Source organism: Cervus canadensis, chromosome 4, assembly GCF_019320065.1.
Source record: "Cervus canadensis isolate Bull #8, Minnesota chromosome 4, ASM1932006v1, whole genome shotgun sequence".
In the NCBI taxonomy this organism is placed as follows: Eukaryota; Metazoa; Chordata; class Mammalia; order Artiodactyla; family Cervidae; genus Cervus; species Cervus canadensis.
In genome coordinates, this window is record NC_057389.1 from 56,273,085 (window position 1) to 56,298,193 (window position 25,109).

A 25,109-nucleotide genomic window follows, 5' to 3' on the forward strand; every position below is an offset into this window, starting at 1 on the left:
CCAGCTGCTGGGGCAGGGGGCAAGCACTTAGTTACTGATTGAACCCTATGATTAAGACGAGTGGATACACGTGAGTAGGGGGTAAGCGATGTCGGGACTGGTAAAACAGCAGATGGACTGAGCAAGAAAACAGCCGTTCTGAGTGCCCTGATCATACACTCCGCCCCTACATACTCGGCATGACCCTCACAAATCTTGGTCCACCCTCTCTTCCAGGATATCCCTGGGGTCAGGTATGCAGAGGTGCACTGCAACCACGTACCACAAACGCAATACTGCAGCTAAAGACTATCAAGAGTGAGATTCCTAGTATGCCAAAAATAGTCAATTCACCAGGACAGGGGCAAATTCTAGAGCCAAGTGCTTACCGGGTCGATGGAGAAGGGATCTATGGCAGTGTTGTCCTGGTCTAAAGCTTTCAGCTTTTAGCAGAGGAAACACTGTGGGAGTCAGCGGGCATACACACAACACGGAGTTTGAATGAGAGCACAGGTCCCACCTGGTGCTGCTGTTAGCAGTCCAGAGCCTTCCTGTTTCGAAGGACCACTTGTCTCACTGGTGGGTCTCCTCAGACAGGAGAGTTACTGCACGTCTAGTATTATTGAAGGCATGTATGTTTAGCCAGTACTTCTACTTGCTACTGTACATCAATAGAGGCATCTCCCTGCACACCCAGCAATCAGACACATTTCACAGTGAGGCCACCGCTGTTGCCCTCGGCCTAGGGATAAAATGTAAGATGTTTAACAGTCACAGTACAGAAAATATCATGACCTTTGAGCAAAATACAAGCAGTAACTACACTGAGATAATACCAGCCCTGCCTGTGTTTTTGGTCTTGGCCTGTCCTCTCTCAGCATCCCCAGCTGTGCTGAGTACTGAAGAGGAAGACCACAGGTTAATACAGCAGTGCTTTTCTCCAGGAAGTGTCTCTGATTAATTACCTTAGTAGTCTGAGGTGGGGCCAGATAGAAGACAGATTTCCAAACCACCGGGGACTTAATTGTCAGTCCCAGGGTCATTAAATGACCCTGTGTGTAAATGTGTGTTTAACACATTAAAGGGGAACATTTAATGTGTTCCCCTTGGAGGGAGATCCTGTGGCAAGTGCAAAAAACGAGTTATTGTCCTGACCATTGGTTGGCAATGGCCCTTCAGTGGTCAGCAGTTGAAATAAGATGGTTCAGGCAGTAATGTGAGTGGCAGATGAAGCTTTACTTGATTGTCGGCAGCTCACCTCTTGCTCTGCAATCCAGTTCCTAACAGGCCACAGACCACTACCAGTCCACAGCACGGGGCTTGAGGACCCCTGCTCTAAATAAATATTCCTTATGTGAAATAACAGTGATTAAGCATCAAGTTGAGACCAACAGTAATTTTTTGGACTTTGCCGTGAGGCCTGTGGGATCTTAATTCCTCAGCCAGGGATCGAATCCTCACCCCTTGAAGTGGAAGGCTGGGGCCCTAACCTCTGGACTGCTAGAGAATTCCCAGAAATCAACATTATTAATGGTCATAGAACTTCTTTTGCCCTTGAGGGTATAGAAATTTCCCATATTTTCATGTGGGTATATTATATGGGTGTATACATGTGCCAAAACTCGAAAATAAGATCCTTGCATTTCACTGTATATAAATAATACTTTGATTTAAAAGGGGATTTAAGAAAATAAAACATCAGATTCCCCTCATCACCCTCACCTTACCTCCAGATTCATCCCCAACAGTTTACTGCTGTGAATATCTGATTATGTTTACTTTCAAGCATTTTTCTGTATAAGTGAATGTGCGAGCTGTTTGTTTCCACCACAGGGATCATTTTACAATACATACACTGTTCTGCAACTTGCTTTTCCCAGTTAAAAATATCTCAGGGACATCTTTTCAAGTCCTTGTTAAATCTGCAATCTACCTCAATCTTAGTAATTTTCTTTATTTTATGATAGGAAACACATTTACATGTGTTCAAATATCAAAATAATAAAACAGGTAAAGCACATGGAACTCCGCTCAATGGTATGTGGCAGCCTGGATGGGAAGGGAGTCTGGGGAGAACGGATACATGTATATGTATGGCTGAGTCCCTTTGCTGTCCACCTGAAACTATCATAACATTGTTAATCAGTTATGCCCCAGTTCAAAATCAAAAGTTTAATTTAAAAAAAACAGCATTGGTTCTCACAAAAAAAGAGTAAGATTTCTGCATAGCAGTTAGTGAAGAGAGGAATAATGGGGAAAAAATGTGTTTCAGGCAAAGAAAACAAGAAATGCATCATTCCTGCACCGAACTGGAAAAAGAACATAGTACAGAGCACGAGGGGAAGAGTGCCTTGAAAAAGTTCAAGAGGTAAGCAGGAGTCAGCTCACGCAATAGCATGCAGTCATACATTGGGTATTATTTCCTACAGCAAGTGGAAACGTTTCATAAAAGATTTTAAGAACACATAATCACTTTGTTATGTTTTTATCATACATATACACAAAAAATAAAGAGAAAGTGTTAGTCGCTCAGTAGTGTCTGACTCTTTGAGACCCAATGGATGTAGCCCGCCAGGTTCTGTCCATGGAATTCTCCAGGCAAGAATACTGGAGTGGGTAGGAAATTTTTGGAGGTGATAGAAATTTGTGGCATTGGTTGTGGTGATAGTTTCACTAGAATATACTTATCTCTAAGCTCACCAAGTTGTATATATTAAATAAGTACAACTTTTTATATCTCAATAGTAAAGTCATTTTTAAAATGGTGACCATATGTCCAGCCACACTCAATATCTGCACTTGGATGTTTCTCAGACTCTTAAACTTAACATGCTTACAACAACTCTCGATTTCTCTGAGCCTTCCACATATCACTAAATGGTACTTTGTGCATCCAGTTCCTTAATTCAGAAACCTGGAAATGACTCTCACGTCCTCCTTTTCATCCTTTGTACTCAGTCAACAGTATTTCATTGAGAATCTATCATGTGTCAGGTGACAAGATTAGTTCAGTTAAGACTATAACAATAAACAAAACAGTCCCTTGCCCTTCAGGAGTTTACATCCCACCCACTCCATTATTGTCTTGTTCAATATGTTTCCTAAATACATCTCCAATCTACCCAATTTATATCTACAACCTTCTCTTGAATGCAGTCCAGCATCATTTCTTACCATGAACAGTCTGTCATCTGCTCTCCCTACTTCCATTTAAAACTCTCATAAATCAATTCATCACACAGCAATCAGAGTAATCTTTTAAAAACTGAAATCATAGCTTGTCTCTGCCTTTTATAAAATCTTTCAACAGCTCCTAAGTACAAGGTTACTTTAAAAGTATCTCACTTATTTTCCATTTCTAGCCTCCGTAGCCCTTTTTAATTGCTTACCTTTTTTCTTTTTTTAAGTCCTTTACTATTCCCTCTGGCCAACAATTTCTTCTTTAATCTCCTTGTTACCTAGATAATTTATATGCATCCTTCAGACAGCATGCTAAGAATTATTTCCTGATAGAAGATTTACTGACACTACAAACCAGAATAGGCTTCTCTATTACAAGCTCTCTTAGCACCCTGCTTTTCTCCTTGGTGGCATATATCAGACTTGTAAAAGTTTGTATCTTAGAATGGGGACCCATTAATGCAGAAATCATAATGGCCTTGTTTATTGCTGCATCCTTGACACCTAGGACAGTGCCTTGCATATAGTAGGTGGTTAATAAACATTTGTTACAGAAATGAATGAATGATCAATCCACTACTAGACTAAGGGCAGACACTAGTGTTTTCTCTAGTTTGGGGTGGACTCTTCCAACCTGTTCCTGCAGAAAAGGGGAAGGGTGAACTTATGTAGAGATGGTTTAAGCTTATACTATATTCTCTTACATTATATTCTCACACGATAAGAGAATAGAGCATCTCACACCTCTTGCTTTTCAGAAGCATGTGCAATATACAAAATCAAGTTTTTCTATAAACGAGCAACAAACAATCAGAAAATGAAACAAGAAATACATTGTACAATAATATCCCAAACCATCAAATGTGTATAAATAAAGATATACAAGACCTAAAACATTGTTGATAGAACTTAAGACCTAAATAAACAGAAATATGAGATACATAGTATCCACCTGGATTTCAAGTCTCAACCCCTCCACCAGTAGATTTAGATTCAAGGCAATCAATCCCCTGAAGGCTTTTCCTCTATGGAAAATGACAAGACAATTTTAATTTATGTGGACAGGCAAAGGGCTAAAAATAGTCAAAACGGCACTGAAAAAGGAGAAAAAACCTGGGAGACTTACTTACCTGACGTCAAGACTTATAAAGCTAGAATAATCAAGCCAGAGTGGTACTGGCAAAGGCATAGGCAGATCAATGACATATGATGGAGAAACTAGAAACAGACCCACATATATCGATCAAATGATTTTCAACAGGGGTGCCAAAGCAATTCAATAGGAAAAGGGAAATCTTTTTGACAAATGATGCTGGAAAAACTGGGCATCAGTATGGGAAAAAACAACCTTGACCCCTACCTCACTGAATCACTGCCTCATACCACATATGCAAAAATCGACTTTAAATAAGGTAAATAGAAGAGTTAGTAGGTATCAAATATGTGCCCTCTGTTCACCAGGAATATTCACTGCCTTCTCTAACATACTGCCAGAACAATGTTAAATAAGGTAAATCCAGTATATAAAGTGACACATACTGTTGAAATGTTTGTCTTTTCTTGGTTTTCAAGCTTTAGCAAATTTTTCAGGTAAGCATCAGAATCCAGTTTGAAGATGCCAAATTATCTGATTTGTTCAATTCCTTTTAGAAACCAATAGCTAAGCAGAATTTATAATAAAATGAACATATCTTGGACAACAGAATCCACACCAACAAGGAACCCTACTGTGACTAAAAATCAGACACACTCCAATGCATCTTCCTCCTAATATTCTCTTTCTGCTTACTTACCAGTAATCCTTTCACTTTTTTCAGTTTCCATATTATCCATTTTACCTATTTTCACTTTCCAAAGGTAACTATTTTCATGTGTGTGGTTGTGGTTGTTCTATTTCAGACCACAAGCTTCCAAAAAACTTGCAGTATTAATATAACGGGGAGTTATACTTGCAAATGTTATTATATAATTCTTGAATTGTTTATAATCTGCAAGTTTGGTAAAATGGTATGCTACCATTATTTGGATCCATTTGTATAATTACCAGGTCACGAGGAACAGTCTCGATTTGGTATTCTGCATTAGCTCAAATTTGCTTGAATTATTTGAATCTGTCACAGTGGAGCAGGAGATACGGCCACTGGGTCCCAGATTGGGGTGTGAGATGCAGACTTGGGCAATGGGGGTGCCAGGAGGGCTGTTTGCATCCACGTGGACCATGTACAAGGCCTGAGGGAAAACTGGCACATTGTTGACACCGCCAGCTGCTGTGCTGCCAGATGCTTCTTCTGGAGGAGAGTGGTGGCTTACTTTGGTCAGCAGCTGTGATGGTGACATTGTACTCCAGGGTTTGCTCCCACTCTAGGGCCCCATCCATGACAAGCTTGTAGCAATTACTGGTGGAAGATTCAATTCTAAAAGTGCATTTTCTTATACCAGACACGTGACCTCCCTGTTTTCTCCTGAATCTGGATTCTGTGTTTTAAAACACAGCAGTTACTATCTGAGGGGCAGAATCTTCAGGAATTACAAAAATAGAAATAAAAACTACCTCTGGGGGAATTCCCTGGTGGTCCAGTGGTTAGGATGCTGAGCTTTCACTGATGAGGTCGAGGGTTCAATGCCTGATTGGAGAACTAAGATCCCACAAGCCACCAGGTATGGCAAAAAAAAATCTCCAGTACTTTGTTGTCATCATCTAGAATTTTTATTTCAACGATGCTGGGAAATCAATCCACCCTCCCTGCCCTCAAAGACACACCCTCATTCCTTCCTTTCAAACCATGGAATACTCTTTAATCTCATCATATTCCAATTTACTTGAAGTTTTCATTTTTCCTCTACCATGATGAAGGCCAAACTGGATATGGGTATCCTGGGCTCCACAGGCATTCCTGATCTCTACTTTGATGCCCTTGTCCAGGTCAGCAGCCCTCAGTCTCAGCACAGAGATGCCCAGGGGCATGTCTTCTTAAAGGCTGACTCTGTATACATTCTGGCTGAAATCGGAGGTTGGGAGGTTGTAGTTGGTGTTGACCACCAGTGTTGGGATCTGGGCAGCTCTGCTTCTGGTGCTCCTTGCTATCTAATGCTGTCAAGGCTAAGTGATTCAACCTCTGCTTTTCTCAGGCTAGTGACTTCTCTAACAAGTTCAGTCTATTTGTTTCCACTGTTGGTCTCTCACTTTGAAGACAAATACACAGTTGCTGCTAGGGTGATAATTTTGCAAGAGAATTGCTTTCAACATTAGGATCTTTTGCAGGTACTATTGCAAATCTTGCTCCAGGCTGAGTCAACTAACATATTTAACTCAACAGCATTCCTGCTGAACTGGGGAGTATTATCATTTATATTTTCAATATATTAATGTGAAAAACATTAAAAGAATTTTCAACTACCATTTATAATGTATGATACAAAATGTAGTGTGTGGGCATATCCCCACTTTCTTCAGGTCCATCCCCACTTTCTTCACTTCAAGTGAGGTATTCTTTTTCCACATTAACCTGCAACTTCTGAGCCCATTAATTCTGGACAACCAGCCCCAGAGGTTTTGCAAGGTCTGATTAGGAAAGCCACCCAAAGGAAACATAATGGGATCTCCTGTTTATCTGTTTCCACCTGGGCTGATAGCAGTATTCTGGGTCTCTGCTCTAGAACTGCAAACTGAAGAAATCAGAGGCCAAGGTTCTGAAGAGTTGAGAGCAAAGAGAAAAAACTGTTTCTCACTGGAATCTGTGAGCTGAAAGGCAGTAGCACAGTCTTACTTGGGCAATTAAATATTCTTGGAGATTTATATTCTCAATGACTCCAGTATATGCAGTCATAGTGATGACTTCTTTTTATTTCTTCTTGTCATTTAAAAATATTATTAGGTTGAGTCTTTCTTCTTATTTATTTTTAGTGTTTTTCCTCTTTATTTTTTGGTGGGGGAAAAGACTTTACTTTTTTCACATACACAGTCTCAGGATGAACTACTGGCTGGATCTTCAGTTGTAAACATATAGAAAGCTTTTAGGAAGTTTCACAATATAGAAATCTTATGGATTGTGACATCTATTTTGAAAATTTAATTAATCTCCAATTCCTTAGCTTTATATAGATAGATCAGAGAGTTGGCTCTTTTTAGGAGTTTGATGTAGAAGGAAAGCACAAGTAAAATGGGTTTTGCATTGTGATTTTCTCCCAGGATACCACTCTCTAATCACTGAATTCAAGCCTTTTATTATTTAGAAGGTGTACAAACTACTGTGTGAATTTTTCAGAGAACTAAAGATGAAATAAGAAATTACACTTGTTCTCAATGATTATTAAACATCTTTTCATGGCTTCTCTTGGAGAAATTGTGGAAATATTGATTTCTTTTTACATATAGATAAATTATTTTACCTGCCCTATGGTCCATCTGATGGCAATTTCATCACATTTTCCTGAGCCAGAGATCTTCCAATTTGGTATCCAGAAATCTTGTCCTCTCTCAAAGATTTTTTTCAGTTATCTTTGCCATTGGCCATTTTTTCCTATCAGTGATTTTAAATGTATCCTGAAGACTGTGCTCTATTATTGATAAATTTTCATTAGGTATGGTTTCCTAAAAATGAGTGTAAAAACTCTAAGTGTAATATTAGAGTGTAAAATCTCTTTCCTAAAATATACAGTCATTAGTTTGATCAACATCCTTTCACAATTATGTGACTGCTTAAAATTTTTAAAAAATAGCTTTGTTGGGATATATAATTGATATATGAAGAGTGGCACATACTTAACATAAAGGCATTTACTTTTTTGAACTTGATATCTTGCATGAGGAAAAAGATTTTTCACCAAAACTAATCAATTTATGATCACAGTTATATTCTGTTAAATGTAACTGAGAAAACTGTATTATAATCTACTCATTTATCATTAGTCTTTTAATGCCATTTAAAATAATCTATGAGTTGAGTAGTCTCAGTAAGCTGTACAGACTCAGCAAGGATCCTAGGCCACGGCTGCTTCAAGGAAGATAATATCTCTTATAGAATGGAAGTCAAGGAAGAATGTCTGCTGACAGATTACAGTCCAATTTTAGGTGCTATAAAATAGTGGAACTACAACTTTTAAGTGGTAGTTGAACACTTTGATTAACTTAAAAGATTAAGTGAATGCATATCCACTTTCCATATAACACAGAGGAAGATAAAAGTTCTTTACATAATTTCATTACTGAAACCAGAAGAAACATAAACATCCAAACCTACTGCCCAATTACTCTAAAAAGCCAATCAACAAATATCCCAATTATCTATCAATCCTAAATTATCAACAAATAACCTAAAGCTAAGATTGATATTTTGTGCAGCTATTAACTTAAATTCTCAGGTGGCCAAAACCAAATAACTCCAGCTCTCAGGTTTCAGTGATCCATTTTCCATTTAAATCATCCTGGCAATTCTACTGGAGTAAATTGGTCCTTAGATAAGATCCTCGTTTAAGTAAAACCATGGTTCAGACAGAGAAAACTTAACACTCATAAAATTGTCTCATCAAAAACAATCCTCCCTCTATCTTTTACAACTTTAAACAGGGTCTTCTCAATCAAGAATGTGCCTAAGCACTTAAGATTTTTACAGCAGCTTTCATAAACTTCTTAGAAAAGTTTTACCTCCACCCACGGGTCATCCCATTGTATTATCTGGAGATGCACACAAGTTATTACTTTTCCCAACAGAACATTAAGTGTTGTGATAATGAAAGCACATCTTCTTTTTCTATTGACAATGTTTTAAAGAAAGGGGGGCATTTCCTGTTAATTAAGTACATATTATGAACTAGATGGTTTATATTATATGTTATCACTAGTCTTCACCACAGTCTTTCAGATTACATATTACAATTCTTATTTTGCTGAACCTGAAAGCAATTAAATAATGTTAAAGATCACACAGGAGTTACTTCATTACACAACTGCTGTTTTTCTATCACACTACGTCTTAGAATACCGATATCAGGTAATATTCAGAGCACATAAATTTGTCCATTCATTCACTCAACAAGTATTTAATGAAGCTGATTTAGCTTATACTGGAACCATAATTGAGATCACTGATACTTGAGATACAGTTTAAGGGTCATCACTAATCATTGCCCTAGCTCTTAATGGTTTGTCCCTAAATGAGGTTATGTGAGTAGAAATAAACATAATTGGACCATACTAGTTTAGCTTTCCAAATAATTTCTATTGCATATTACATCTTTCATTGAATCAACGGACACATGAAACTGGCCACGTGATAAACATTTTAATAACTTTTACAAAACAATAGAAGTTATGCTTCTCTCTGTTTTCCCTGATATTTAGAAAGGTCTATGTACTAAATTCCATTTGGGGGGCTTCCCTGGTGGTCCAGTTGCTGGGACTATGTGCACTCAATGCAGGGGGCCCAGGTTCCAATCCTGGTCAGGGAACTAGATCCCACATGAAGCAATTAAGAGTTCCTATGCCACGACACCACCAAAAGATCCTGCATGCTGCAACTAAAGATCCCACATGCTGCAAAGAAAACTGAAGGTTCTGTGTGCCACAAAAAGACCTGGCACAGCCAAATAAATAAGTAAATAAATACTTTTAAAAATTATTTTTAAACATTCCATCTGGAACTTAATGTCAATACAAACTGCTATTTTCAATAAGCACAAAAACTTCATTAAAAAAATTTGACAGGTAGACCCATTTTATATTTCCTTTTATTGTCTTGGTTAAGAACCATAAAGTGACATGTAAACTTCAGTAGCAGCAACTGTCTCATTTTAGGGCAATTTGATTATCTTTCATTCCCCAAATGGTTTTCAATCTCTTTTATAAGTCTAGGTTTTAATTAACTATTGTATTTTTGAAAAGAGAAAGGCAACAAGTCAGGAGAAAATAATTAGGATGCTATAATTTCCTACTCCTTTATAAGAATTCACCAAAAGAAACCAGGCTTCTCATAGGTTCCAGCAATGCTTTCCCAAGAATAATATATTATAGCATTTGATATCTGTTTGACATTCTACAATAAGCATAAGGATATAAGGAAACAGAATTTGTACATTTTCAAGAAAATTTTCCATGTATCTGAGAATTATGGGAAATTTTACACATGAAGAGAGAATTACTATAAATTTATGATGATATAAAAAATGTGCTCAAAACACAATTTGTCAACTCTGAATATTTCACAGAAACATCATTAAGATCATCCATGTAGATAAAATGGGCTAAAGAAATATCTAACCTGGGAACACATACAGACTTGTAGTCCTGAAATTTATAATAGGGATTAAAAAAATAATCTGTTCAGTTTTTCCTCATACAATACTTACACTGTGTATATTTCAGTGAGAAAGTTTTAAATGCATATGAATAAACTCATGATATTTGGGATTTTGTGAATAATTTGAAACCATGAAATGACTTAGGATACTGAGAAAGTATAATGTATACATCTCTAATGACCAGAAAGAATCACTGCACTTTAAAAGAAACTAAATGAAATTTATGAAATTGTTAAACAACTTCGTGTATAGTTAGAAGTCACTCTGCTTATAAAACTTTACATAAAATATCATTTATAGACTTTTCATTGAATGAGATTTATCCCCTCTAGAAGAATCTGTGTTCTTAACAGATAAATTGCCACTGGATGTTCAACATAAAACTGTTGCATGGCAGATGAAAAATTAAAACAGCAATGAAAACCAGGAACAGTTGGTAACTCATAAGAATTGGTACAGTTGGTAAATTAAATTAGAAAAATTACATAGAGTATTAAAAAGTACTTTATAAAGTAGATATAAAACTTAATATATAAATATACAAATATATTTTAAAAATTATTATAAATAAGGTGTGAGGGAAGGCCTGAAGGCAGACCGCCGGGTTGTCATCGGTGTCCGCAATGTTCATATAAATTTCTTGGGGTCTGTTTAATAGATTCCGAATAAATATTAATCACCCATAATAAGAGGTATCTTGCTCAAAGCTAAGAGAATACTTGATATGCACTCACCTGAATTAATGCACGATTATCTTTAGAAAACACGGAATCGCCTGAGAGCAAGAGAGGCTCGCTTTTCCCACAGCTCTCCTGACTGATGAGCGTGTCCGCATAGTTCGGCTGCGGGAAGATCACGTGACTCCCCCGCGAGTCCGCGGTGAGCGAGACCTCGTGCGAATAGGTCTGCAGGAAAGCCCGCACCCCGTCCACGCCCACAAACTGAGACGCCGGCACGCCAGCCAACCCGCTGCCCGAAGCCTGGAGCAGACGCGACGTGTGCCAATGCCGCAGTCTGAGCGCCAGTAGCACGATGACAAAGGCGAGGAAGACACAGGAGACCGCGGCCACCGCCACCACCAGGTAGAGTGTGAGGCCTGAGTCGTCGGAGCTGGCTGGAGATTCTAGGCTGCCTAGATCAGCCAGGACATCGGGGATACTGTCAGCCACAGCCACGGTGAGCGTGACGGTGGCAGAGAGAGGGGGCTGCCCCTGATCCTGGACCGCCACCACCAGGCTCTGCTTTATCGCGTCTCTGTCCAGCAGGGCCCGCGTTGTGCGCACCTCGCCCGTGTGCAGCCCCACCGAGAAGAGCCCTGGCTCGCTGGCCTTGAGCAGGTGGTAGGACAGCCAGGCGTTCTGTCCCGAGTCTCTGTCCACTGCCACCACCTTGGTGACCAGGTAGCCAGGCTCTGCGGAGCGGGGTGCTAGCTCCACGCCTGTGGAGCCATCGGTAGGTACGACGGGGAAGAGGATCTCTGGCGAGTTGTCATTCTGGTCCAGCACGAACAGGCTCAGAGAAACGTTGCTGCTGAGTGGAAGATCCCCGCTATCATGTGCCATTACTTGTAGCTCTAAGTCTCGTAATTGTTCATAGTCGAAGGAGCGGAGCGCATACAGGACACCAGTGTCTGAGTTTATGGAGACGTAGGAGGACAGGGGAGCTCCCTGGAGGGTGTCCTCCACCAAGGAGTAAGTGACCTGGGCATTCTCTCCATAGTCGGGGTCATAGGCGGTCACAGAGATGATGGAAGCTCCTCTGGGGTTGTTTTCTAGGATATATGCCGAGTAGGAGGCTTGAGAGAAGGCAGGCGCATTGTCGTTGATGTCTGCCACGTTCAGGGTGATGTGAGTTTCTGTGGACAGGGGCGGACTTCCTCGGTCAGTGGCCATCACGGTGATGTTGTAGCTAGGAACCAGTTCTCGGTCTAGGAGTGTGTCTGTCATTAAACTATAATAATTTCCATAAGACTTTTCTAATTTAAAGGGCAGATTCCTTTGGACGAAACAGGTTACTCGTCCATTTTCCCCAGAGTCTTGATCATTTACATTTAAAAGGGCAATTAACGTCCCTCTGGGAGAGTTTTCGGGAATGGAGCTGGAGAGAGAGGTGACTACTACTTCAGGGGCGTTGTCATTCACGTCCAAAACTGTGATCAGGACTTTGGCTCGCGCAGAATATCCTGCGTTATCCGTTGCTTGCACTTCCATCTCGTAGAATCCTGATTCCTCGTAGTTCAACTCCCCTATTGTTGAAATTGTCCCTAAATTACAATCTAGCTCGAAAAGTTGGGCCGCTTTGTTGTCCACATACCGGAAGGAATACATCACTTCCGCATTGGATCCTTCATCAGGGTCGGTGGCATTTACCAGAAGCAGTTTAGTGCCCACGGCCACATTCTCCGGAACGCTCACACGGTACTCGGATTGAGCAAACGCTGGTGCGTTGTCGTTCGCATCAAGGACCATCACACGGATGCGCGCAGTGCTAGTGCGGACTGGATCGCCCCCGTCGGAGGCCGTGAGAACCAGGTGGTGAACGGCCTTTTCCTCGCGGTCCAGGGCGCGCTCCAGCACCAATTCCGGGTACTTATTACCGTCAGCTCCGCTTTGCACGTCAAGGGAGAAGTGAGTATCACTGCTGAGATCGTAGCTCTGGAGTGAATTCTTCCCTATATCCGGATCCCAAGCGTGGGGAAGGGGGAACCTCATCCCTTTAGCTGCGTTTTCACTCATTTTTATTTCTAATTCACCTTCCTGGAAATATGGGGCGTTATCATTAATGTCCCTCACTTCTACCACTACCCCGTATATTTTCACTTGATCCTCCATCAGAATCTCCAGATTTAGTTGACACTTGACGGCCCCCATACAGAGCTCCTCCCGGTCGATCCTGCCCGCAGTGACCAAGCTGCCGCTCCGCGGGTTCAGAGCGAAAAGTTGTGTCCTACCTCTGGAGACGATGCGGACTCCGCGCTCCTCCAGTTCCTGAGGCTCCAACCCCAGATCCTTGGCGATGTTCCCCACCCTAGAGCCTTTCTCCAGCTCCTCGGGAACTGAATAATAGATTTGTGTGCCTCCAGTTTCCCACAGAACCCCCAGGAGAACTCCCAGCAAGACTAGCTTTTTGCAGTCCCCGTGCATTCGCGCAGGAATCATTGTCACTTTTCTTGAGTACTACTTCAGTTCTTCCTTTGATCAGCGAAGTCCGGATCAGCTCACTCGTCCATAAAAGCCCACAGTTTGGGGACCCGAGCTCCTCTGCTGTTTCCTCAGAGTCCGAGAGATGGTTAATTTTTCTCTGTGCTTGTGCTTCACGCGCGTGCACGGCTGGCAGGAGCGCTCTGCTCGTCTCTCCCGGTTGGTGAACAGCGGCGCTCAGAGTCCTAACCAATTACTGCACAGTCTTAAAGTCCGGGAAACCATTTTGGTTTCTAGACCTTAAATAGCTCCACCTACTGTTCTTCAAACAGGGATGAAAGTGGACCCAACTAAAACTACTGTATTCATCTTACTTGGAATTTCAGTGAACTTTTTATTCCCCTAAACTTCTCATATACAGCCACCTTCCTGAGATTATTTTCTGTACCTGTATGTATATTCTGATTTTGCTGATGAGCTTTTTTTTTTTTTTTTGCTGATGAGCTTTTTTTTTTTTTTTGCTGATGAGCTTTTACATGAAGTTTCTATACACAATAAATTTAACCATGTAATTTTAGTACACCAGCTTTGGTATCACCCCCCAACACACATACATACCTATTATGGGAATCTCCTAAGGCGGTTCATGTTTTGAGAAATTATATAACAATAATTTTAAAATTCTCACTCAACTAAAATCTGGGGCAAAAATTTTCGGTAGATTCTTAAATTTGCCTAAATGAAGAACTACTTTAACAGGTTGTTGACATTTAGCGTTTAAAAATCAGAATTCTACAATAATATGGCAACCTAAAGAAACGTGATTGCACACATTATCAGAATCACACTTGACAGGAAATCAAGTGAAGAAGACACACATTTATAGAACAAACTAGAAGCATTCCAGAGACACTGGTTCAAGATGGCAGAGTAGAAAGACATGTGCTCACCTACTCCTGCAAGAGCACCAAAAGCACAATGAATTGCTAAGCAAACATGGACAGAAAGATGCAGAACCCACCAAAAAAGATACCCCACATCCAAAGTCAAAGGAGAAGCTGCAATGAGATGGTAGGAGGGGCACAATCACAATAAAATAAAAAAAAAAAAAGAAAGCATTCCAACTAGCATTTGCTGGGGATATGGGTAGGACTCTACTAATATATTTCAAAAGAATGTTTAGGATCAGTATCCTGTGAAAAACCACAATGGAAAAGAATTTGAAAAAGAATATGTATATATGAATGACTGCAGTACATAAGAAACTAACACAACACTGTAAATCAACTATACTTCAGTTAAAAAAGAGAATGTGTAGGAAAATTAGAAACCAAAATATTATAAACTCACCTTTTTCTGGGAAACACCAAATTCCAGTTACTGACACTTACTGGTAATATATTTGGAAGCCCACCAAAATATAGGGGAAAAGAATCTCACTATTGTGCTTTCACATATGTAATTATTTATATTATGAGGATAAGCATATTTGGCAGGTATACCATAAATAACATCTTTAACACTGCAATGAAATCAACAGATAGCTCTGAGAAGAAGTAGGATATAAAATTTATCTGTTCAGTTGTACTCAAAGAATCCCTAGCAAATGTACCTAAATATTATGTAGTCATTATTATGTCCTTAATTTTAAAGTTTGTATGCATTCCCCTCTCACTTTGTAGTTAAAAGAGTAAAGAAAAGCCTTATATGCTAAGATATTGATGTTCTAAAAAAGAGAAATACCCACAGGAAAAAAATTATGCTTCCATTAAAAATACGTGAATGGCAGCAGCATTATACTATCCACATCTCACAGTAAGAGAGATTTTGTGTGGGGATAATAGAATAGAAACTCAGATGAAATTGTCAAAATATTTTAAATACTTGAGGGTTAACAATAAGAGTTGCTGACCTACCCAGAAAGAAACAGAAAAGACAGAGTGGGCAAACAAAAGTGAAGTGATAGTGGATATAATCTGTTTAAGATTTTTTCTTTGTTAAATACTGGTTTAAAAATAATCCAAACCCATCTGCAGATGAAAGGCATTCATTAAACTCACTTGAATAGAAGCAACAGAGTTACAGCTTAACTTGTTATTCTCCTCAGTGACACTTACTACCAAAGAAGCTTCATTAGAAAGATCTTGTGGGGACACCACTTCTGGCGTCAAGGTGAGAAAGTCGAACCTTGGTTTCTGAGAATCCGCAACGCACAGATTGTAGGAATAAGGCAAAGTCCCCTCACTGTAGTTGGGGAGAACCACAGGTCCAGTCTTAGAACAGAGATCAGATTGAAAACAGTCCCAGGTGGCAAGTCTAGAGGAGCGTCGAAAGCGCAGGACGACGGCCAGAATCACCGCGAGGAGGAAGAGCACCGAGATCAAGGCCAAGGCCACCAGCAGGTAAAACTGCAGCTCAGACTGGGGGTCAGAGGGAGCGGGCCGGTCACTGAGGTCCGGCAGCGCCTCCTGCAGGCTGTCGGCGAAAACCAGGAGCAGCGTGGCGGTGGCCGAGAGGGGCGGCTGTCCCCCATCGCGCACAGCGACCAGCAGGCGCTGGCGGGCCGCGTCCCTGTCGCCCAAGGCCCGCGCCGTGCGCACCTCGCCCGTGCGCAGCCCCACGCTGAACAGTCCGGGCTCGCTGGCCTGCAGCACGTGGTAGGACAGCCAGGCGTTGTGTCCAGAGTCTGCGTCCACCGCCACCACCTTGGTGACTAGGTAGCCGGGCTGCGCGGCGCGGGGCACCGTGTCGAAGAGCGCCGAGCCGTCGGGCCCCAGCGCCGGGTACAGCACCCTGGGTGCGTTGTCGTTGCGGTCGCCCACCAGCACGCTCAGGCTCACGTTGGAGCTGAGCGCGGGCGAGCCGTGGTCGCGGGCCTGCAGCGTCAGCTGGAAGGCGCGCAGCTGCTCGTGGTCGAAGGCGCGCTGCGCGAACACCACGCCGCTCTGCGGGTTCACGGACACGTAGGACGACAGCGCGCGCGGCTCCAGGTCGCTGGCCACGATGGAGTAGGAGACGTGGCCATTGGGTCCCAGGTCGGGATCGGAGGCGCTGACTTGCGCGATGGAGGCGCCGGGTGGGTTGTTCTCTGCCACGTGGACCACGTAAGAGGCCTGGTGGAAAACTGGAGCGTTGTCGTTGACATCGGTGATTCGGAGAGTAACGCTTCTGCTGAAGGAGAGGGGCGGCTTGCCCCTGTCTGTGGCTGCGATGGTGACATTGTACTCCGGGGTCTGCTCCCGGTCCAGGGCCCCATCTGTCACAAGCTTGTAGTAATTATTGGCGGAAGATTCAATTCGAAAAGGAACTTTTTCTTTTATGAGACATGTGACCTCCCCATTTTCTCCCAAATCTTTGTCATGTGTTTTGAACAGAGCAATCACGGTTCCGGGTTTGGCATCCTCGGTTATGGAACTAGACACCGAAGTGAAAACCACCTCTGGGGCATTGTCGTTCTCATCTAAAATGTCCAATATAACTTTACACTCACTGGTCATGCCTCCACCGTCCTTGGCTTCTATGCTTATGGTATAACTGCTACTGATTTCAAAGTCTATAGGACCATTGGATTTAATTTCTCCACTTTGATGATCCAGCACAAACATGTTTCCAATACCTCTCAGTGTTTTGAAGGAGTAGGTGATCTCTGCATTGATGCCCTCATCCTGGTCAGTGGCCTTCACCTTTAGAACAAAAGTGCCTGGGGGTGAGTTCTCACGCAGGCTAACTTTGTATACATCCTGACTGAACACTGGGGGGTTATCATTGGCATCAGTGACCTTGACCCTGATTTGAGTGGTGCCAGTTTGGATGGGATCACCCCCGTCCACTGCTGTCAAGACCAGGAGGTGGGAACTCTGTTGCTCCCTGTCCAGGGGCTTCTCCAGCACTAATTCTGGGGCATTCTTGCCTTCAGTCTTATCCTCAACCATCAGAGAGAAATGCTCACTATAGCTCAGTTGGTAACTCTGGAGAGAGTTAGGCCCTACATCTGCATCAATAGCTGATTCCAGACCAAACCGAGTTCCTGGAATTGCAAACTCGTTGATTTGTAAAACGATGTTATTTGGGGGGAAATGAGGTGGATTGTCATTTATATCTTCTATTATCACGTTTATGTGAAAAACATTTAGAGGATTCTCTGCTACAATTTCCAAGGGTACAACACACAAAGGGTTTTGGGGACAGAGTGACTCCCGATCTATTCTGTCACTCACAAGTAAGTTCCCATTCTCCGTGTTTACAGTAAAGTATAGTTTCTCAGAACTAACTCTGAGGTTGCGGGTCAATAAATCCTGTACATGCAGCCCCAGGTCCTCGGCCAGATTCCCCACCACGGAGCCTCTGGTCATTTCTTCTGGAATAGAATAGCGGATCTGTTCGGAAAGCGCCCCGCAAAACAAAGGCAGCAAGAAAGGAAAGAGTACTTGCCGCCGCCGGGTACTGCTTCTCTGCTTCACCCTATTTCCCATTCTTCTCTGCGATGCTGCAGCCTCCGACGTGAAGAGATGGTTTGCAAACTGCGTTTAAAATATTTACACTGATCACATAGAAAACTCAACGCTCCCAGTTTGAAGACAACCCAATCGGTATTCCGGAATCAGATTTGCGGAGTAGCGAGCCTGAGAACGGGCTACTCTTCTTCGGACTTGCTTCTGTGACTGCGCAAGAAATCACTCGGGTAGACGCGGAAAGCTAGTTCTTGCAGCGCATTGGCCAACAGCGGCGCTCGGAGTCTATTTAGCAAACTGCAGTCCGAAGCCTTGTAAATAATGGGATTCAGTATTCCAGCAGATATGTTGAACTAATGTATGGTGAATGAGGCAGTTTAGGAGTTTTGGATGGGTCTATTTTCCAGTGTTTATTACCAAAGAGGGTTCCGTAGAGATGAGAGCCTATAGAAGAGTCATTAATCCAATAATGAGGAAAGTTTGTCTTTTTCTAATTAGAGGAAATGCACATATTGGAAGAACAAAGGCAGTCTTCCTCCAGACTTAGAACAAAGACCACGTGGAAAAACAGCCCCACCAAGTGGTTTGGGGAAAATTTGACACCTGTGGAATGATACCCAGTATTATCTTCAATCTGATATGCATATGAGTTTCCTCCTTTCATCAGAAAAGGAGAGATCAGAGTTGTATAGGGCATTACTCAGGGTAAGAATAGCCAATACCGTAAAGTCTTCCTTGTTACTTATCAAAGAGATTTATGAAAAGAATTATGAAGTGTTTTACACTTTCATCATAAAGATAATATAAAAGTGTACCCTAGTAGGCTACTATAGGAATTTAATGCCATGAAATGTGAGGGTTTTATTTTTATTCTTTTATTTAACTGTACCTTATGTTGCATCTCAACAGAACTTTATCTACCTCTAATCAAAATAACCTTCTTAATCTCAAGTGTCAAAACCAGCCTTTCCATTTTGTTCTCTAAGATCTTGGTTGCCAACTCCTAACTAGTTCAGATTATGTTTTTTAAAAATATGGAACAACCTCCCTCTCCCAGCAAAAGCCTCATATTCTTTTTATTCAACTAGTTTCCATTCAAGTAAAATGCCTTAAATCTTTTTCCTCAGTTTGGAATCTCATAGCATAAATTCTATCCTGATGATGCTCAAAACACTCAACATTTTTCTTGACTTCAAGACAAATTTAGGCATCTGTTGCAGGACTTCCCTTTCCTTACAGCTGAAATTCTTTTTGCTCAAACATTAGATACTCAATTTATAGTGAATTATAGTAAGGTCAGTTCTGAAATGAGAAGGGATATCTTAAAAGGAAAGGTGAATATGCAAGTAATCTGGGCCAAATATCTAGAAGTGCTGTGAGAGTGTTGAGCTCAATTGTTGACTATGGAGATGATTCCTGAGATCAATACCCTAGAAAAGTTTCCTTTCCTCCCTTAACTTTCCTAGACATTGCTTCAGATAACACATTATTAGGTAACTATTAGGTTCAATAACAAGGTGGTTCTGAATGTAAGAACTGATTATGAAAAAAAGTGAAAGTATTAATCATTCAATTGTGTCTGGCTCTTTGTGTCCCCATGGACTGTAGCCCACCAGGGTCCTCTGTCCGTGGAATTCTCCAGGCAAGAATACTGGAGTAGGTAGCCATTCCATTCTCCAGAGGATCTTGCCCACTCAGGGATCAAACCCAGGTCTCGTTCATTGCGGCAAATTCTTTACCGTCTGAGCCGTCATGGAAGCCCCAAGGACTGAGTGTACCAGTATTTAATATAAAAATGAGTTTATATGAAACTAACACAGTGTGGTAAATCAACTATACTTCAGTTTTAAAAATGAGTTTACACACATAGAGAATAGACTTGTCATTGCCAAGGGGAAGAAGGGGTGGAGGAGGGAAGGATTGGGAGTTTGGGATTAGCAGATGAAACTATTATAAGGATGGATGGATAAACAACAAGCCCTACTTTATAGCACAAGGGACTATATTCAACATCCTGTGATAAACCATAATGAGAAAAAAGCATATGTATATAGTGAAAGTGAAAGTCGCTCAATTGTGTCCGACTCTTTGAGACCCCATGTAGTATACAGTCCATGGAATTCTCTAGGCCAGAATACTGGAGTAGGTAGTCTTTCCCTTCTCCAGGGGATCTTCCCAACCCAGGGGTTGAATCCAGGTCTCCCACACTGCAGGCGGATTCTACCAGCTGAGCCACAAGGGAAGTCCAAGAATACTGGAGTAGGTAGCTTATCCCTTCTCCAGAGGATCTTCCTGACCCAGGAATCTAACTGGGGTCTTCTGCATTGCAGGTGGATTCTTTATCAACTGAACTATGAGGGAAGCCCATATGTGTGTGTGTGTGTATATTCCATAGAATGTAATCAATTTTTCTATGCAGCACAAATTAACATTGTAAATCAACCATACTTCAATAAAATGCTTTAAAGTGAGTTTGCAAAGGAAATAAAGATGAGTCCAAGGCTCCTAAGCATACTGAAAACAAACAAAAATATCCAGAGGAATACCAGCTAAATTAATCTCATGAAGTCTGAATACCCACTCCATCTCTTATATTCACAAAATATTCCATATGAATAAATCTAAAAAATGTAAACATGTTTAGCCAATTTGAAAATAACTTTTTGAGAAGCACTGGATCAAAATTAAAAGTTATTTCTATAGGAGAATTTACTACATTAAAAAAATTCCTCAACAATACACAGACACTAAAGTTCAAGTAAAAGAATAAAAGGAAATAACACCAGTTCTACAATTCAACTACTTCTTCAGAACAATCTAATGATTTCACTGTATAAATAGAAAAGATGTCTAGAACTTAAGGGGGAAAATATGTTCTACATTTTCTCTCCCAAGAGAGCCTCATATTTAAAAGGGAGTCAGTATGTCTTATTTTAATGACGAAAAGAAATGAGATCAGGTTGAAATAATCAACAGAAGCTAAACATATTGCTAGTCACCAAAAGTCAAAAGAGAATTGTTTTGTGCTCAGAAAAAAAGCTGATGTGTGTAAAAGTGTATATGTGTGAGTATGTGTGTATATGTATTATAGATGAGGAAAAAGAGCTAGAGTAAGTATGCTGTTGAATCAACTTGAATATTAGAAGTAAAACAATTAATTGTAGAATATAATTATACATCCATGGAGGCAATACAAAGCTGAAATGAAATAAATAAAAATGTTTATGAATCATTAACTTGAACACAACCAGTTTACATTGATAGCCAAATACTGATGATAGAAAAATATTACTAAAATTCAACTTAAAACCAAGCAAGCCATAACACAACTGGACCTCTGAAATTAAAACAAAGAAACAAAAGAACCTGCCAGGACCAAAAGAAAAAAAAAACTTTCACAAAACCTTTCTGAAAACTAATGATAACTTGATGAGGTAAAGCACAAAATTTCACATGCTTTTGCTTTATAAAAGAACATACGCCCCCTCCCAAACAGTTTATACAACAGGCTCAGGAAAAGAAAAAAGTCATTTAAAAAGACCTATGCACAGACTCAACAATAGGAAGGCAGGAAATAAATCTCACCTGATTACCAGTAGGATCATATTTGCCTAAACCTGCAGCTGAATCTTCAGTTATCAAAAGAGGCTCGCTTTTCCCACAGCTCTCCTGGCTGATGAGCGTGTCCGCATAGTTCGGCTGCGGGAAGATCACGTGACTCCCCCGAGAGTCCGCGGTGAGCGAGACCTCGTGCGAATAGGTCTGCAGGAAAGCCCGCACCCCGTCCACGCCCACAAACTGAGACGCCGGCACGCCAGCCAACCCGCTGCCCGAAGCCTGGAGCAGACGCGACAGGTGCCAGCGCCGCAATCTGAGCGTCAGTAGCACGATGACAAAGGCTAGGAAGACACAGGAGACCGCGGCCACCGCCACCACCAGATAGAGTGTGAGGCCTGAGTCTTCGGGGCTGGCTGGAGACTCCAGACTGCCTAAATCAGCCAGGACATCGGGGATGCTGTCAGCCACAGCCACGGTGAGCGTGACGGTGGCTGAGAGAGGGGGCTGGCCGTGGTCCTGGACCGCCACCACCAGGCTCTGCTTGAGCGCGTCTCTGTCCAGCAGCGCCCGCGCTGTGCGCACCTCGCCCGTGTGCAGCCCCACCGAGAAGAGTCCTGGCTCGCTGGCCTTGAGCAGGCGGTAGGACAGCCAGGCGTTCTGTCCCGAGTCTCTGTCCACTGCCACCACCTTGGTGACCAGGTAGCCGGGCTCTGCTGAGCGGGGTGCCAGCTCCACACCAGTGGAACCATCCGTGGGGAGGGCAGGGTATAAGATTTCTGGCACGTTGTCATTCTGGTCCAGCACGAATATGCTCAGTGATACATTGCTGCTGAGTGGTGGGTTCCCACTGTCATGCGCTGTCACCCACAACTGCAGTTCATGGAACTGTTCATAGTCGAAGGAACACAGGGCATACAGAACACCAGTGTCTGAGTTTATGGAGACGTAGGAGGATAGAGGTGCTCCCTGGAGGGTATCCTCTGCCAGAGAATAAGTGACCTGGGCATTCTCTTTACTGTCCTGGTCGAGTGCAGTCACCGAGAAGAAGGAGGCCCCTCTGGGGTTGTTTTCCAGAATGTAGGCAGAATAAGAGGAGTGAGTAAAAGCGGGGGGGTTATCATTGTCATCTGCTACATTCAGTAAAATGTGAGTTTCTGTAGATAAGGGTGGACTTCCCTGATCTGTCGCTGTCAGTGTTATATCATAGCTCTGAACCTGCTCCCTGTCCAATGCTCTGTTTGTTATCAACTTGTAATAATTTCCGTAAGTCTTTTCTAGTTCAAAAGGCAGGTTATTTGGAATGAAACAGGAGACTTGACCATTTTCTCCGGAGTCTTGATCTTGCACATTTAGAAGAGCAATCACTGTACCAGGAGGAGAGTTTTCCAGCACTGAATTAGTAGAAGATGTGATAGTTATTTCTGGAGCATTATCATTCACATCCAGGACTGTGACCAACATTTTAGCAGTGGTAGAGAGACCTCCACCATCTTGGGCTTGAATTTCCATCTCATAAAATCTATATTTCTCAAAATCCAAAGAACCCTGTATTAAGACTTCTCCAGATCGGGAATCCAACTGGAATATCTCAGAAGCTTTGCTTTCCATATTTAGAAATGAATACACCACTTCCCCATTGATTCCTTCATCTGGATCAGTTGCGTTTACCGTGAGCACCCGAATTCCAGAGCTGAGGTTCTCAGCAACACTCACTTCATATACAGAATGCGTAAACTTTGGGATATGGTCATTTATATCAAGAACCACCACACGGATGGGAACAGTGCCCTGGCGGATGGGATCTCCTCCATCTAAGGCTGTGAGGAGGAGGTGATGAGCAGCCTGTTTTTCCCGGTCCAGGCTCCCCTCCAGCACTAGCTCAGGATTCTTGGCCCCTTCCGTTTTGCCTCGCCCTTGCAAGGAAAAGTAGCTGTTAGGATTGAGCTGGTAGCGCTGGAGGGAGTTCATTCCCACGTCTGGATCCCTAGCGTTAGGAAGAGGAAATCGCGATCCTGGAGTTGCGTGCTCACTGACTTTTATCTCTACTTCCTCCTCCCGGAAGCTGGGGGCGTTATCATTAATATCCATTATTTCCACCTCCACTCCGTAAATCTTCAGGGTGTCTTCCACAAGTATCTCCATGTTTAAAAAACAGGAGGAAACCGCCTCACATAGCTCCTCCCGGTCTATCCTACCCGCGGTGGTCAAGCTGCCACTTCGCGGATTTAGAGCGAAAAGCTGCGTCTTTCCTCTGGAGACAATGCGGACTCCGCGCTCCGCCAGTTCCCTGGGCTCCAGCCCCAGGTCCTTGGAAATATTGCCCACGAAGAAGCCTTTTTCTGTCTCTTCCGGCACCAAGTATCGGATCTGCCCGGCCCCCGACTCCCGCAGCGTCCCCAGGAAAATATACAGTAGGACCAGCCCCCTGCGATCCAGAAGCAGTTGCCGATTCGCCATGGCTGAGCCGATATTCCGCGGTTTCTTGAGCCTTTTGGTTCTGAATCAGCTTATGTGTCTACGAAGTCCCTGGCCGACTACATCCAAAAATATATTAGAGAGCGAAGAGAAGTACTTTTACGTTTTCAGCATCCGGATCTGTGAGTATCCACCTCACTCAGCTTTGTGAGGTAGAGGTAGGGGGGAGGGAGGGATTCTGTAGCTTGAAGCTTCCCGTTCCCTAATTGGTGAACAGCGGCGCCTGGAGCCCAATCTTATTATTGCAACGAGAAAGAAAAACGCAACTATTGTTCCTGTTCGGAAGTTATTACATTTCCCTCTTTGAGAATCGCAAGTATTTGTAAAGCATAAAATTGCAGACAATAAAGTTAGGTGATATGATGTTAAAGGTTTAGCAAGAGCACTTATGAAAAGAATAATTATTAAAAAGGCTTGCTAATCTTAAATTTTTTTCAGACTACTGGAACTGAAAACTTGCAGGTTAGATTTGATTCCCTTTGGCTTTTATTGACTGAAGGGAGCAGTATTTGTGGTTGTGTAACTAGCACTGTTCCAACAAAATCATCAGTTAGGATTATGACTATAATTCTTACCATTGTTTCTTTGTTGAGTAAAACAAAGATAAAACATTGAAGAGAATGGGGATCGCATTAGAGTTGTCATTTAAAATACCACAATACAAATCTTAACTGTATTCCATATCCTTAATTAAAAGGTATTCTAGGAACTTCTCTGGTGGTCCAGTGGTTGAGACTCCATGCTTCCAGTGCAAAGAGGTGCAGCTTCAATCCCTGGTCAGGGAACTAATATCCCACATGCCACCGCAAAAAAAAAAAAGGTATTCTATTTCATGAAAAATTGGCCTGAGCCTTCTCCATATACTTTACCTTAAAATATATTTGAATAGTAGAGGGTTTGCAGCATTGTAAACTTTAGTCTTAACAGTAATACCCATGGGTTTGAACTACATTTTAGGAACTTTATCAAGAGATGGAATCTAAAATCTCAGAAAAGTGCTCTATTAGAATATATTGGCATACTGGAATAT

General features: G+C 42.0%; 1 protein-coding gene across 27 annotated transcripts in view; it reads right to left on the reverse strand.

The window, feature by feature from the left end:
- The window catches only part of LOC122439783 (protocadherin gamma-C4), a 180,136-nt gene that overhangs the window by 71,304 nt on the left and 83,723 nt on the right, over positions 1-25,109 (reverse strand). Inside the window, exon 1 of one of the 27 annotated variants that reach the window (XM_043465193.1) lies at positions 21,632-24,254. The exons of 23 other annotated variants lie outside the window; for them this stretch is intronic. In XM_043465193.1, coding sequence (XP_043321128.1) covers positions 21,632-24,061 — 2,430 coding nt within the window. In that variant the 5' untranslated portion in view covers positions 24,062-24,254. Of the gene's footprint in view, positions 1-11,189; positions 15,691-15,712; positions 19,642-21,631; positions 24,315-25,109 lie in introns of those variants that run through there. 3 more of the 27 variants (XM_043465216.1, XM_043465197.1, XM_043465222.1) reach the window with 3 other exon arrangements.